This window comes from Lagenorhynchus albirostris, chromosome 2, assembly GCF_949774975.1.
Source record: "Lagenorhynchus albirostris chromosome 2, mLagAlb1.1, whole genome shotgun sequence".
NCBI lineage: Eukaryota > Metazoa > Chordata > Mammalia > Artiodactyla > Delphinidae > Lagenorhynchus > Lagenorhynchus albirostris.
Genome location: NC_083096.1, coordinates 52,526,439 through 52,543,653, shown reverse-complemented (window position 1 = coordinate 52,543,653; position 17,215 = coordinate 52,526,439). Strand labels below are relative to the sequence as shown.

The following is a 17,215-nucleotide window of genomic DNA, read 5'->3' as shown; positions in this document are numbered from 1 at the left end:
GGTTCACCATGAGATTGCTGTCAGCTAAGAATATTTTTCTCTCAAAAAAGGAATGCAGTATTCAGGTGTATTAATAAAGGACATAGGTATAGTAGAAAGATCACAGACTATCTTTGCTTTTGGTTGGTTATGTGTCCTTGACTAAGATACTTAAATTATCTCCGTCTGAGCTTGCTCAGCCATAAAATGAGACTTAAGCTCGTGGAGTGTATCAGTGTGTCAGTTAATTATTGCCACAGTTATCGATATAAAAGTATCCCCAAAACTCAGTAGTTTAAAACAATGATCATTTTTCTCACTCAGCATCTGTAGGTTGGTTGAGTTAGCTATGCTTCAGGTTGTGGGTCTGCACAGGGGCCATTAGGTCTTTACTCCAACGATGCTTATGATGGGTCTCAGGCTGAAAGGGCAGCATCTTATAGCTTCATGGAGGGAACAGTTCTCATGGTGAGGGCAGGGATGCAAGAGAGAGAGTGGAGACATGCACTTGGGGGCCCAGAATTGGCACCTGTCACTTCTGTCCATGTTCCTTTGTCCAAAGCAATGTCACATAGCTAAGCCCGATATCAATGGGGGAGGGAAATAAGCTCCCTTCATGTAAGTGATACTGCAAAGTTACTGCAAAGTTACATGTCAAAGGGCATTCTAATACAGGCAAGAATGAGGATTCTACTCCACTGACATTTGCAAGATTGTGGTGATGACTGAAAAATATGTAAAGCGTCCAGTCCCATGACTGGCAACATAAGGACTCAGTAAGTTGACACTATGATGATAATTATGATGATACTGATGTGTTCAGATACTGTATCCTAGTGTACTCTTGGTGGCTCAGAACACGTCTACTGGATTGTGTTTAATTGTGGTTGTCATCTTCAAAAAGAAATACATTGACAAACTAGATTGCAAGCAGAGAAAGTTAAAGCATAAGGGCCTAGAGATCTGGGAACTATATTGAAGGAACTAAAAATAGTTAATCTAAAGAGTAGTCTGGGCTTCCCTGGTGGCGCAGTGGTTGAGAGTCCGCCTGCTGATGCAGGGGACACGGGTTCGTGCCCCGGTCTGGGAAGATCCCACATGCCGCGGAGCGGCTGGGCCCGCAAGCCATGGCCGCTGAGCCTGTGTGTCCGGAGCCTGTGCTCCACAGCGGGAGAGGCCACAACAGTGGGAGGCCCATGTACCAAAAAAAAAAAAAAGAGTAGTCCATATAAAAAGTAAGTACACCCAAATACCAGAAGGGCTATCTCACTGCAAGAGAAATAAACTTGTAGAGTAATGGGAGGAACTGCCAGTGAGGGGGAATTCTCTTGGGTTTGAATAGATAATGGGAAGCCCATGGATGTTTGCTGGGGAGAAGCCTGGCATGGGCCGTCAGCTTGCTAGGCAAAGACAAGCACAACGGGAGGTGAAGAGTAGTGAACAAAGCGATTTTCTCCACAGTTAAAAAGATGAGCTGTGGGGATCAGGTTGGGAGGTCAGGGCAGAACTGGGGTTTTCTGTGCCTCAGAAAACACAGGTCTCAGCTCCGTTTTCAGTTCCTTCTGGCCTCATAGATTCACTGGCCCTTCATTGCAGCGTGTCTGCTGTACATCCTGTTGATTGTACAAACACACCGCTCTCAACACCCTCTCCGAGCCCCTGAGCCTGTCGGGCAGTATGAGATTCGCCAAAGAATGATCTCTTCCTCCTCCTTTAAGCTTGAGTCTCCCCTCCCCATTTCTCCCAATCAGCCTTAATTAAACTGTTTGAAAGCTACAGCTTGATTTTAATTAGAGCAAAATTGGGAAGATTAGAATGAAATTGGCCAATCATTGTTTACCGGCCGTTGTTTGAGAACACAGCAGGCTGCTAAATTACCTCCATGCCAGGCTTCTTGAATTCTTCCAGTGGGTGGGCCGGGGCACTGGGGCATGGTGGGGAGGGCTGGCCTTCTTTCTCCTCTTGTGCCTCTTGGAGTTGCAGGGGCTGAGATATTTTTACCCAAATGCTCCTGGATCAAAGCCTTTCTGCCTGGGGATTTCTCCCAGCCACAGTGGTAAACGAGGCAAAAGAATTTCCAGGGAAGTATGACAAAGGTGTACAGTGGCCTTTGAACTTGAGCACAGGTCATAGACAAAGACAGAAAATCATTTGTGGCGTGGTGTGGGTTCTCATCAAACTCTACCACTGATCAGCTGAGACTTGGTCCCTTTTTTCAGTTTCTCCGTCTCTTCATTTGTTAACTTCTAGAAGGTTCATAGTTGAGTAGTAATAACTCCACTTCCTCTTTCTTGAGGTCCTTGCATTGATAAAATTGTTGAGCTTGTGTAAGAATTGTGTGCAATTATTTTTTAAAAAACTAAAGGAAAGCTTTACACCAATATAAGAGATTATGGTTTTATTATAATTTCTTTTTACAGCTCAGGTTAATCATGTCTTATTCATTATAGCAGTAAAGACTCTAATAGGCAAGTACATTATAGTAATCTCTGGTTGAGATGGAAATCTCCTGATGATGTGCTGTATCTAGAAATACTGCCTTCTGTACAGGAGCCAAAGCATGATATATCCCTCAGCTCTAAAATTTCCAGCTCAAGAACATGAAACCATCTTAGCTGTGTCACTGAGGTAAACAACTGGCATCGCTCAATGTATATGTTGGCTTTGGCTATTCTCCTTCATGTGAATTTTCTAAGGCAAATATGAGCCCTATGGGCTTCCCTGGTGGCCCAGTGGTTGAGAGTCCGCCTGCTAATGCAGGGGACACTGGTTCGCGCCCCGGTCCGGGAAGATCCCACATGCCGCGGAGCGGCTGGGCCCGTGAGACATGGCCGCTGAGCCTGCGCGTCCGGAGCCTGTGCTCTGCAACGGGAGAGGCCACAACAGTGAGAGGCCCGCGTACCGCAACAAAAAAAAAAAAAAGAAAAGAAAACATGGTACTGTCTTAGCTTGGTGGATGGAGTTCTATGAAGAGAGTACTAGCCCTGGATGCAAGGTATATTGTTAGAAAGATGAAGAAAGAGAAGGTGCCTTTCCTAGAACTCTTTAGGGAAATCAGCAGTCCAAGTCTTAGTGTTTATTGAGACTCCTGCATCAAATTGGCGAGAGAAGCTAGTTGGGAAAAGACAACTCTCCAGGAGAAAGGTGGGCTCTGAGAACAAAGACATTTGTATTTATCTAGTACTGGTTGGTATGGGAGAAATTTGCCAATGGTCATTGGTTGACAGTTTACACAGACAAAGTCAAGTCACAGTAAAAATGACAAGAAACCTATTTTTGTCCTTGGCCTAAGGCCAATCCATCTTTTTGGCTCCAAAGTTCTTAAATATTTTACTTAATGACCTGTCCTGTGTCTCCCTTCATTTTTCAAGGAAAATCATTTTTTTTTCTTACAAGTATGGTTCATATCAAAACAACCTTTTAGGGGATGGTAGCTCAGTCCCTTTCAGCACTAAAGGTTGGAGGAGGGTACCTCCAAAACACAGGTTGTTGGAAATACATCAGAAGACTAGAGAAGGGCAACATTCCCGACCACAACAGTCCACTCCTTCTGCCATTGTGTTTAAAGTGGGGCCTGGAGCTGGGCATCCTGGGCTCAGTGGTGGCCTTACGACTTCTCCCCAGCCTCTCAGGTAGTACCAGAACCTCTTCTAGAACAGCTGCCTGAGTAAGCAGGTGATGTACTGGTTTTCTCTGCTGGAGACAGCATTGAATCCTTCCCTGGTAAACTAGGCTGGATTCTAACTCAAGGGGAACAAATGAGCTCTGAGCACTCAGGGGCACGCCGACACTGGGACAGGATGGTGCAAACCTGCAGGGGTGCCACAGTGGAGCATGGTGGGTCAAGCTGCATACTCAGGATACAGGAAATGTGATTTTTCCAAATGGCAACCATGTTGGTGGTCTCGGAAATGGGCCGAAATGTGCTTCCCACACAGAGAGGGAAAGACGTGTCTATTGGAAAGTTGGTAAAAATAATCTGGCTGTAAGCACAAGGTCTCAGTGCAACTACCCATACTGTAGGTTGCAGTGTTCATTACTACTAGCTTTCAGCCTCACTGAGGTATAGTTTTGTTTTTTAACTATGGATTTTTATTTTTTTAATTTTTAAAAATTTTTAATGGAGTACAGTTGATTCATAATGTTATATGTTAGTTTCAGGTGTACAGCAAAGTGAATCAGTTATACATATATATAGATTCACTCTTTTTTAGATTCTTTTCCCATATAGGCCATTACAGAGTACTGAGTAGAGTTCCCTGTGCTATACAGTAGGTCCTTATTAGTTATCTATTATATATATAGTAGTGTGTATGTGTCAATTCCAATCTTCCAGTTTATCCCTCTCCCCACTGCCCCTTGGTAACCATAAGTTTGTTTTCTACATCTGTAACTCTATTTCTGATTAAATTATGGATTTTTAAAGAAATACTTTCCTCCTTAAGGTTTCATAGGGAGGGAAGCTTCATGGGTCATGACTCTTCAAGGGGGCTGGGTCAACGTTCTCAGTTTACAAGCCCGAAAAGTGGTTCTTCAGCATGTGGCTGCTGGAAACCGCACCTGGATGGAAGCCCCCGGCTGCGCTCTTTCTGTCTTTCTTGGCTCTCAGTGGCAGTTTTTGTTGACCTCGTGTATGGTGGAGGAACGCAGTGCTGCAGGGGGTTTGGTGACCTTAGAGTCAGTAGCTGCTACGTGGAGGCGTTCCTTTTCATTTGCATCTTTCAAATTGGGAACACCTTGTAGCCATTTAGTATTCTAATCGGAGACCCTTTTGCTTCAGATCCAGAGCTGGCCTGGCCCCCAAGCCGTGCTGAAGCTCCCGTTGCCTGAGGCTTGGCGTGGGGCTTGGTTCCGCCTTCCTGTCACAGGCCCCTTTGGATTCCGGAAAATCCCTAAACTCACGTGCAACCAGAAGCATCCTGTATTGGCAACCGGACTGTTAGTGTTTAGCAGTCTGGGACAGAGATAACTACGATCACTTCAGAATACAGATAGAGATTTTTTGTTACGTATACAATATTCTCGGTGTCGGTGTGTCCGCTCGCTCCTAATAACACACTGGATTTTACCCTCCAATCGGGATTGTACCTTTCCTAAACTTTGTTTTGATTATTAATAATTTTATGGGTATGTTAATCCTTTGACAAAAATATTTGCGATTCACTCTGGGCTAATCTAAAATGCAATAGAAAGTGGCCTAAACGTCTGTTAATTGTAGCCCTTAACTGAAGCAACGTTTTGAAGTGCTTCAGTTAACGGCAGGCAGGGTCCACATTGGAGAGCTCTGGTCACCCTTGGTTTAACCTGTGAGCTCTTTATGTAGTCACCTCTGTTGCTTTAAGGGCCCTTTCCATATGGCCTTCCCTAGTGCTTAAAATGTTTGCTTTCTCATACTGTTGACTGTGAAACAAACACAGTGGGAGAAGATTTTAGGAGAAATGGCTAAATTGAAATGAAAATTTACTTGATGTCTTAATTGAAACAAAGATGATGGCTTAATTGAAGTAGCATGTGTTAATATAATTGTTATATAGAAAACATCCTTTTCCTAGGGGAAAAAAGAGCCTTGATTATTTTATTATGGAAAAAAAAACTACTAAATGAAAAATCGGAAATGAACATTTATTATTTGAATAGCTCAGGCTGCCTTCCAGTATTGCCTTCTGAGGTTTTCAGTTGCTGGAAAGAACCAGGTTAATAAGTTCTCTAAGCACATTTTTTTTTTTTTACCACTCTGGCTCAAACTCCATTCACAGATGTTTCCTCCATTATTTTGATTCAGTGAAGGGCCCCAAAGGGCAGGCAGGAAACGGAGTGAAGTAGAAGAGAAAACCACTGGGTGCCCTCAGAGCCTGAACCTTCCTGCAGCCAGCTGAGGCCTTATGCCTAATTCTGAGTCGACACCCCACCAGTTTATGGAAGCGAGTTTTGTTTATTTGTTTTGGGAGGGTGTATTTCTCCACTGAAATTCTCCTACCCCCTCACTTACACACACACACACACACACACACACACTCACTCACTCTCTCTTCCACTCACAAACTCGTGATTGCCCCTTTGACTTTCACGGGGGAGGTGGTATAACACGTTGGTAAATACTGTGCATCCTGGGACCAGACAGCCTGTGTTTCAGTCCTGACTCTGCCACCTACTAGGTGTTACCTACTCGGCAAATTATTTGTGCCTCGATTTCCTTGTCTGTAAAATGAGGATAATTATATTTTACCTCTTATAGGGGTGTTTTGAATATTATATTGGTTAATACTTGCAAGATACTTGGAATGCCTGGCACATGCTAAGAATTCATTAAATGTTAACCATTACTTTTTATTACTGGCTCATAAAAACCTTCCTAAGACAGTATCATTCATTTTCTAAGTCATTTGTTATTCTGTGTTATGATTTTCAGAGCAGCCCTAGGAGCTGGAATCAGGCCTTTATCTCTGATTCCTTGCATGGTACCCTGTGTATGGAGTTGATTTTTTTCCTAGGTCTTAATTTCTCCTCCTGCAAATGGGTATATTGAAACTACCTTCATCCAAAAAAGGTTTTGCTTTGGTGTGTATGTTGCACTACATTTTGGATATACAGTACATTCCTGTTTTGTGTAGATAATTAAAGGAATTAAGTGTTCTGGGTAATGAAAATATCTTTGTTGAAAGATCGTAAACTTTTAAAAAGCATTAGAATGAAATAAAATACACTTAATCGAATATACACAAAGGAAAATAGTGTTATAGAAACAGCGGTATGGTATTGACCTGGGTTTTGGTCATAGCTCGGCCACTTGCTGTGTGACTTTTTGCAAGTTATTTTCTTAACTTCTCCGGGTCTCATTGTTACTATTGTCACCATCATCATAGTTGTTGTTAATAGCACTGGGATAGGGTTAGGACACTAGATTTTGTTCTGGTTCTAGTGCCAAATGGTTATATTGTTTTAGGCAAACCACTTCCCTCTTTGTTTCCTGATTTTCTTATAATGTAAGAGGAATGGAACAGATGTTCTCACCTGCTCTGCATGCTGGCATGTGGTGGTGCTACAGATGGATGATAGGAGTGTCCATATATTGATTCCCTCAGCCCTTGGGGTGACTGGGCAGGGTCTGGGGTAGCAGGACTCCCTGTGCTTGTCTCCTCAGGCCCGAGAAGCCTCATTCATTGATCCCAATGCATCACATACAGAGAATTTTCAATGTACGTGATAACATGAAAGAGGCTGGCAAATAGTATTCAAATGTTTCTTCTAATTCTAATAGCCCAAATTTCCCTCTTGGTAATTTTGTGACATCAGGCAAAATACCTAGCTTTCTGAGCTTCAGTATATTCATTCACTTGAGTAAGATACACTCAAAACTTTTGTTGGGTTTGGATAAAATATGTGATACAATCAAATATGTCAAGTCTGATGTTGGACAAAGGGAGATGAAGACTAAGGAAAAGTACAGAACTCCAAGATTGTTGCCTCTTTGGGGCTCTTTAACACTATGAGTGTGGCAGAGATTGTTGTTAGACCTAGTATAGGGGATTGGAGCTGTTGATGTTTAACATTGGGTGTAAAGCACAGCAGAGGCTGAATGGGCGCTCCATACTCGCGGCACTTTGGCACGTGGACTGTCATTGGAAGTTGTCCATGTCCACTGAAGACAGTGGAAGGGGATTCAGACTCAGTTTACCAAAGCATAAGAAAATACCTTCAGTGCCTTGATTTATATATAAAAAATGCACAAAATATGCCCGTAAGTTACATTTTTATAAATCAAATCTAATTTTCTCATTGATATGTATACACACTTAGAATGCTTTACTTTTATTTCACATCAATCACTAATTGGTTGTTGCTTCTATGTATTCTCATCACTAACTTTTTTAATCTAGTTTCAATAATTTGCAAACAACTAAATGATTCGGAGAGCTGTGACATGAAATAATGGTTATCTATTTTATTTTATTTTATTTATTTATTTTTGTGTGTGTGCTACGCGGGCCTCTCACTGTTGTGGCCTCTCCCGTTGCGGAGCACAGGCTCCGAACGCGCAGGCTTAGCGGCCATGGCTCACGGGCCCAGCCGCTCCGCGGCATGTGGGATCTTCCCAGACCGGGGCACAAACCCATGTCCCCTGCATAGGCAGGTGGACTCTCAACCACTGCACCACCAGGGAAGCCTGGTTGTTTATTTTAAATAGATAAAATAAATGAGAGACTCAATCATTCAACAAAAATCTATTGAATATCTACTATTGTTCTGTTTTACAACATCTAGCATTGTTCTGTTGCTGTTGAATAAGACAGAAAGAATCAATCCTGACCTCATAGTGTTTATGTTCTAATGGGAGAGAAAGAGAATTAAAAATATATATTATGTCAGGTAGTATAAGTGCTAAAAAGATATGTAAAGCGGGGCATGGGGAAGCAGAGGTAGGTGTGCTCTTTTGGATGGGATGGTCAGGGAAAAAGCTTCTCGTAGGAGATACTGTTCAGCAGTCCTGAATGAAGTGCACTAAGCAAGCAATGTGAGAACCAATTTTTATTTATTAGATTTAATTAAAGTGGGATTCACCTCTTTGGTAAAGCGGCCTTTCCTTTCAGTGAGGAGCTATCACCATTGTAAGAAACTGTGGAAAATGGAAGAATACCTGCCTTTTTCACCCCCTAACAAACTAAGTGATATGATAGAAATTCTTTGTTACTTAATGAAGTCTAGGTGTGTCCTACAAGAAAGCAGGGAGAGTGGGTTTGGTGCCAGAAACAAACACCATCACCAAGATTCGTGTCAAGGAGCTTACTGCCTATGTTTTCTTCTAGGAGATTTATAGTATCAGGTCTTAAGTTCAAGTCTTTAATCCATTTTGAGTTGATTTTTTATATGATGTAATATAGGCGTCCTGTTAAATTCTTTAGCATGTGGTTATCCGGTTTTCCCCTTATCATTCCAGTTATGTCAAAGGAGACTATCCATTCCCCATTGAATATTCTTGGCTTCTTTGTCATAAAATAATTGACCATATATGTGTGGGTTTATTTCTGGGCTCTTTTGTTCCTTTGACCAATGTGTCTGTTTTATGTCAATATTATACTGTTTGGATTACTATAGCTTTGTAGTATAATTTGAAGCAAGAAGTATGATACTTCCAGCTTTGTTCTTCTTTCTCAGGATTGCTGTGGCTAGTATTTTGTATTTTGTGGTTCCATACTAATTTTAGGATTGTTTTTTCTATTTTGTAAGAAATGCCATTGGAATCTTTATAGGGATTGCAATGAATCTGTAGGTTGCTTTGGGTCATATGGACAGTTTAACAATACTAATTTTTCCAGTCCATGAGCATGGAATATTTTTCCATTTATTTGTGTCTTTTTAATTTCTTTCATCAGTGACTTACAGTTTTCAGTGTACAAGTCTTTCACCTCCTTGGTTAAATTTATTCCTAGGTATTTTATTCTTTTTGATGCAGTTGTAAATGGGATTGTTTCCTTAATTTCTCTTTCTGATATTTCACTATTAGTTTATAGAAATGCAACAGATTTTTGTATATTTATTTTGTATCCTTCATCTTTACTGAATTTGTTTATTAGTTCGAACAGTTTTTGGTGGAGTCTTTAGGGTTTTCTATATATAATATTATGCCATCTGCAAATAGGGACAATTTTACTTATTCCTTTGCTATTTGGATGACTTTTATTTCTTGCCTAATTGCTCTGGCTAGTATTTCCAGTACTATATTGGATAAAAGTGGTGCTAATGGGCAATGTTGTCTTATTCCTGATCTTAGAGAAAAAGCTTTCAGCTTTTCACCATTAAGTATGATATTATCTGTGGACTTGTCAGTTATGGCCTTTATTATGTTGAGGTATGTTCACTGTATACCCACTTTCTTGAGAGTTTTTATCATAAATGGATATTGAATTTTGTCAAATGCTTTTTCTACATCTATTGAGATGATCATATGATTTTTATCCTTTGTTTTGTTAATGTGGTGTATCACATTGATTGATTTGATGTCGAGCCATCCTTCCATCCCTGGAGTAAATCCCACTTGATCAAGGTGTATATCCTTTTATTGTACTGTTGAATTCAGTTTGCTAATATTTTGTTGAGGATTTTTGCATCTATGTTTATCAGGGATATTGGCCTGTAATCTTATTTTCTTATAATGTCCTTGTCTGATTTTGGTATAAGGGTACGGGTGGCTTCATAAAATGAGTATGAAAGTTTCCCTCCTCTTCTATTTTTGGAAGAGTTTGAGAAAGATTGGTATTAATTCTTTAAATGTTTGGTAGAATTTGCCATTGAAGCCATCTGATCCTGGACTTTTGTTTGTTGGGAGGTTTTTGATGATTAATTCAATCTCTTTACTAGTAATTAGACTGTTAAGATTTTCTATTTCTTCATGATTCAGTCTTGGTAGGTTTTTTATATATATATATATATATATATATATATATATATATATGTTTCTAGAAATGTATCCATTCTCTCTAGGTTGTCCAATTTTGTGTATAATTGTTCATAGTAGTCTCTTATGATCCTTTGTGTGATATCAGTTGTAATGTCTCTTCTTTCATTTCTAATTTTATTTGAGTCTTCTTTCCTTTTTTTCTTGCTTAGTCTAACTAACAATTTGCCTATTTTTTTTTAAACCTTTCAAAAAACAGCCTTTAGTTTCATTGGTCTTTTCTATTGTCTTTTTAGTGTCTATGTCATTTATTTTCACTCTGATCTTCGTTATTTTCTTCCTTCTACTAACTTTGGGCTTAGTTTGTTCTTCTTTTCTAGTTCCTTGAGGTGTAAAGTTAGGTTGTTTATTTAAGATCTTTATTTTTTCTTAATGTAGGCATTTATAGCTATAATCTTCCCTCTTAGAACTGCTTCTACTATACCCCACAGGTTTTTGTATTTGTGTTTCCATTTTCATTTGTCTCTAAATATTTTTTGATATCTCCTTTGACCCATTGGTTGTTCAGGAGCATGTCGTTTAATCTCCATGTATTTGTGAATTTTCCCGTTTTCTTCTTGTAGTTGATTTCTAGTTTCATACCATTGTGGTCAGAAAAGATGTGTGATATGATTTTAGTCTTCTTAAATTTATTAAGATTTGTTCTGTGGTCTAACATATGATCTATCCTGGAGAATGTTCCATGTGCCTTTGAGAAGTGTATTCTGCTGCTGGATGGGATGTTCTATAAATATCTGTTATGTCCATCTGGTCTAACATATAGTCCATCTGGTCTAACATATAGTTTAAGTCTAATGTTTCTTTGCTGATTTCTGTCTGGATGATCTATCCATTGTTGAAAGTGGGGTATTGAAGTTGCCTTCTGTTATTTTATTTTATTTTTTTTTTGCGGTACACGGGCCTCTCACCGCTGCGGCCTCTGCTGTTGCGGAGCAAAGGCTCTGGACACGCAGGCTCAGCGGCCATGGCCCACGGGCCCAGCCGCTCCACGGCACGCGGGATCCTCCCGGACCGGGGCACGAACCCGCGTCCCCTGCATCGGCAGGCGGACTCCCAACCACTGCGCCACCAGGGAAGCCCTGCCTTCTGTTATTGTATCACTGTCTATTTCCCCCTTCAGATCTGTTAATATTTGCTTTACATATTTCAGTGCTCCTATGTTGGGTGCATAAATATTTATAAATGTTATATTTTCTTGATGAATTGATCCCTTTATCATTATATAATGACCTTTGGCTTTACATCTATTTTGTCTGAAGTAAGCTACTCCAGCTTTCTTTTGGTTTCCATTTGCATGGGATATCTTTTTCCATCCCTTCACTTTCAGTGTATGTGTTCCTAAAGCTGAAGTGAGTCTTGTATGCAGAACATGGTTGGATCTTGTGGTTTTTTGTTTGTTTGTTTGTTTAATAAGCTGCTCTATGTCTTTGATTGGCCATCCAGCCAATAAGAAGTGAGTTCAAGCAACTGTTCTTTATGCTGCAGTGGGATTTGGGATAGAAAATATTTTGACAAATACCCTGTACTTTAAAGTTTATCATTTCCTCCACAAAGGAAATAAAAGATAATGCATTATTATGAGCTACCTGCTTAGATAAATAAAGCCACACAGTGGGAATTTTAATTTGTCAGAACCCTGAATTATTAGTTATCCCTTTTCCTTTGTTTCCCTGGTAATGTTTGGCACATGCCCCCGCTCTCTGTCTTAGTTTCTAGAATTAGATAGGGGAGTTCTGTAGCCTCAAATGGGCATGGATTTTTATTTATTTATTTTGAATTATTTAATTTTTTTCTGTGGACTTGTCATTTGTACTTCATGGATTTTGGGGGAAGTTTAGACCAAGGTTTAGCCCTGTCATGAAGAGCAGAGTTGGGATGGGTGAGAAAGTTGAGAAGACTACATTTTGTGGTTTTCTAAGGCAGTGGAGCCGATCCTTACTAGTATAATTTGGGAGGCAATGGAAAACCCCTTTTTTACTAGTGGATATGATCATTTAAATCTCACCCTTTAAAATACAAATATTTCAGTGAGGAGTAAAGCATGAAGATTAAAATTCCAGATGGAACTAGAAGGGAACTTTGCCATCTTCTAGAATAGAGCTTCTCAAAATGTACATCCTCTTAGTTCCTTTCAGGATGTCCACGCTGACATTTGCAATAAAGGTGCAAAAGCAATGGTGAATGAAACTGCTGGCATCTTAACTTAAATAAGGGCAGTCTCACCAAATGACACTAGTAGTCAGGTATTCATCATTACATACCTAAACATACACACACATACATGTATGCTTAACTTCATGAATGTCCTTGAAGCAGTAAAATTTATTAATTTTATTGGATCTTGACCCATGAGTACATGTCTTTTTTAATATTCTGTAAGATGAGATGAAAAGTACATATAAAGCATGTTTGAGGTTACTGAAGAATGATGATCTCAGAGAAAAATACATTTGTGATTGAGTTGTGAGTTGAACTAGCCACTTTTTTCAGGGGACTGAATTTTTCTTGAAAGAACAACCAACAATCTATGGTTATTCAGATTTTAGTGTTTGGCAGACATTTTCTCAAAAAAACAAAAAAAGAATGAAGCAAGCCTGCCTCTCCGAGGAAAGTAACTGACAGTACTTGTTACCAATGATAAAATTTAAGCTTTCAAATGAAAATTGAAATTTTGGAAAACTTGTATTTGTCATCATGAGCTTGACAGCTTTCCAATATTTAAAGACTTTTTTCTTGAGATTTGTGGTGATATTAACAAATATGAAGTTTTGATATTATATAATAAAAAGTGTCAAAATGTGGAAGATCTGAATAACTCAGTGGTCCCGTATTTTCCAGATGGATGACCAATACATGATGTTACACAATCATAAAGAGTAAAAAGATCCATTCAAAGTACAATATAGAATGCTGGATTTTAATGTAACTGAGTATGAAAAGCTTATTGATAACGGTTTCAGATTCCACACTGTAATTAACCTTTAAGAAAGTACATTTGTTGAATTTCGTGTGGTACCGAAGAAGAATATCCACAATTATCACAACAGATTGAACTTAGAAGAAAATATGAGAATGCAGCTCTCTCCTGCTAAGCCAGAAACTCGAGAGATTTGCCAAAAGGCAAAGCAATGCCATTCTTCTTACTAAATCTGTTTTGTTCCAGAACATACAGTGACTGTCACACAAATATGTTATTTATGTTATATATGATGGATTTATTTCTATTATCTTTAAATGAAATAATAGATAACTAAATTTAAATTTTCTCAGTTTTAATTTCTAAAGGGGTAATTATCATTAGACAGAAGCCACCTAAATACAGGGACTTGATCATGTTTAAGAGTGTGATCGGGTCCTGAGACCAAAAAGTTTGAGAACTGTTGTTCTAAACCCACCTCCTGACTTTCAAAATGGGTAACAGAGGCCATGAGGTGACTCATCCACTGAGTTGCAGTTGTGACTAGATCTTATTTCAGCAAACCACTTCCAATATTTTCGTTGTTTGTTTTTCCCCATTACACTACTACCATGACTGCCTTCAGGTGAATAAGCCACTCTCCAATGGGAGCGTGTACTAATGGAGGTCAGCTGAGGTAGGGCTTTCTTACCGACTGGGAATCAGAGACCAGAGGGCCTCTTTCAGGCAGTGGTCCCTCCATCTGCAGAGATGTATGCTGACAGGAGATGAGGGGGTGCAAGTGGAGGAAGAACATTACCTGCTTCCGATTTTATGCCTCTTGTTCCAAAATACAGTGAGCTTTTCCTTGTCCCTCGACTTTTCCTCCAGGGAGTTTGCACGTTGGAAAGTGAACAGCCTGGCTCTAGAAAGGAAGGACTTCTTTAGTTTGCCATTGCCTCTTGCCCCAGAGTTTATCCGGAACATCCGCCTCCTCGGAAGGAGACCCAACCTGCAACAGGTCACCGAAAACCTGATCAAAAAGTACGGCACTCACTTCTTACTTTCTGCCACCCTTGGAGGTAAGCAATACCACGATCCTACACTCATTGGTTGCCAGCTCATCGAAAATAGCTTTAAGACCCCTTGACTATAGCTTCAAACTCTTCCTGGGTCTTTTATTCTTCCTGGCCTATTATTGACTGGGAAACGTTTTCTTTCTGGTGCATTTGTCAACAGTGTAATCTCTTGACATCCAAATTCACCCCAGAACATTGCTTATAAGCATCCTCCTGGGGAGGGGATGTGGGGTAAGGAGGTTGGGGGACAGACAGACAGACTCCTACTAAGCACTTGCCAGAAGTGGGTGCTCCCACTTTTCTTTTGACTGAGCCATCTAACCCCAAGGTTTCTCCATATCTTAATATTGGCTGTGGCTACAATAGTGAGACCCATAGGCAAAGAAGTAAATGCCCACTGAGTCCCTGACCTCTCTGCTTCCACTCTACAGAGATTGGTAACCAGCCAAACCAATTAGAATGACTTTGGGCTGGATGGAGGCAAAGGTGGAAGGGAACCGATGGCTAGGGGACGGCGCAACCTATGGCTAGGACCCAGCGCAGAATTGAGAGCTGGGAATAGGCAGCATTCTCTCTGCCCTGGAAAGGAGAAAGCAGGATTTATTATAACATTTAGCTCACTGTCTGATCGACAAAAGGAACTCTCCAAGGGTTCAGGCCAGCTGCCGGCATGTGGTAGGCGCTGAGTGTTTGATGGGGAAAAGGGAGGTTGAGCTTCAAGGCTTTTGCCCTTTGTTAGGGAGCAGAAATAGCCACGGTGACTTCTTATAAACAACTTGAGACGGAGAATTTTATCTTCCCCATGGAGGTAGATTGCCTGAGACAGAGATCAATAGAGGATGTTAACTGGATAAGCTGGAGGGGCGGGGGATGAGCTTTGGGAGATTACGGAAGCAGGGAGGAGGCGGAGGGCCTCGCAGGCAGTGGTGCCCTTATCCTGTGGCGCAGTCTGATGACATTGTTCTGAACATGGCATGGATGAGAAGAGTCCATCAGCAGGGGCCGTGGGCTCCCTCTTAGCTCTGTCTCCCCTGGCGAAGGGTTTCACATTCTTATTGGTAGGGGATTAGGGAGCTGAAGGCCTCACCAGTGCACCCATGTTGTTTGCTGTAGGAGAAGAGTCCCTGACCATTTTTGTGGACAAGCGGAAACTGAGCCGAAAGTCAGAGGTGGCAGGAATTGCCCCTATAGTCGGGGGCGGTGGGAACAGCTCTGCTGTGTCCCTGGAGATCCTGCACCAGCTGGCAGCCTCCTACTTCATCGACAGAGAGAGCACCCTGCGACGGCTGCACCATATCCAGATAGCCACAGGGGCCATCAAGGTAAGGGCCTGAGAGGTCCTGGGGGAGGGAGGGCAGACAGGCAGAGAAAGCAGAGGGAGGCCTGGGTGTTAACTGGCTCCAAGTGAGCCAGGCCTGACTGATGGAAGTGGGAAAGCAGCTTTCTGATGTGGGCACAACCCTAAACCAGCCCTAAAACATGGTCTGTGTCTTCCTTCTGCAGCAAATAGTCACGTGGCTTCTACCCTAAGGCAGGCTCCAGCCGAGGGACTGTGGTGAAAGGTAGACAAGGGCCCTGCTCTCCAGAGGTTACATTCTGGTGGGGGATGAAGATAATACACAAGTAAAAAATCAGCCCAGTAATTCCAGATAATGATAAAAGGAAAAGACCGAGTCGTAGGTACAGATTTCCTGAGGTAAGAGAGGGGAACAGTGAGTATTAGCCAGATTGGTCGAGGGAGGGCACTTTGGGTTTAGACTTCGAGGCTGAGATCTGAATCCTTAGAAGTCAGCTGTGTGTAGATCCGAGGGAAGGGTGTTCAGGCAGGGGGAACAGTAAGTGCTAAGGCCCTGAGGCAGGAACCAGCGTGGTGCCTTGGTGAAACACAGAGAAGACTGCTGTGACTGCAGTGAGATGAACAAGAAAGATGCTGGTACAAGATGGAATTCAGAGGTAGGCTGGAGCCAGATCACATGGCTGTGAGAAAGTGCAATAGAAAACAAGCAGAGGGGTGATATGATTTCATGTATGGTTGAAAAAGCTCAAGAGTTACTGTCACTTTAATAACTATAACTTTCATCCCATGTTCTCTACTGACATCTAGAAGATTTCTAGGACAGTTCATGTTGTTTGAGGGAAGACTAGTGAAGATACTTGAGAACACTGGATATTCTACTTCTAAATATAAAGTTAGGATGCAGAGGAGGTTCAGTCTTGTCTCACATCCTGCTTTCATCCCATCCAAGACTCACAAGGAAGTTTTATCATTCTTTCATTCATTTGTTCAATAAGTATTTAAATTTTTTTATTTTATTTTATATTGGAGTATAGCTGATTCACAACATTGTGTTAGTTTCAGGTGTGCAGCAGAGTTATACATATTCACATATCTATTCCTTTTCAGATTCTTTTCCCATACAGTTTATTACAGAGTACTGAGTATAGTTCCCTGTGCTATACAGTAGGTCCTTGTTGATTATTTGTTTTACATATAGTAGTGTGCCAATCCCAACCTTATTGAACACCTGTATGTGTCACGGACTGTTCTGGATACTGAGAATCCAAGAATGAACAAAACATATGAAGTCCCTGCCCTCGCGAAGCTGAAATTCTAGTGGTGGAGACATAATTAAATACATGAACAGTGTCAGGTGGGCTTAATGGTATAAAGACATGAAGTCAGGGAAGGAGATAGAGGGTGATGGGGACATGGTACTTTAGGGAAGACCAGACAGAGATCTGAATGAAGCAAGGGAGTGAGTCACATGTATATCTTGAGTGAGTGCATTCTAGACAGAGCGGGGAGTG

General features: G+C 41.1%; 1 protein-coding gene across 1 annotated transcript in view; it reads left to right on the top strand.

Annotated features, from left to right (window-relative positions):
• Window positions 1-17,215, top strand: part of BRINP2 (BMP/retinoic acid inducible neural specific 2) — a 52,663-nt gene that overhangs the window by 16,110 nt on the left and 19,338 nt on the right. The window contains exons 2-3 of the mRNA XM_060142170.1: window positions 14,220-14,410; window positions 15,521-15,729. Of these exons, the coding sequence (XP_059998153.1) occupies window positions 14,220-14,410; window positions 15,521-15,729 (400 nt within the window). The remainder of the gene's footprint in view (window positions 1-14,219; window positions 14,411-15,520; window positions 15,730-17,215) is intronic.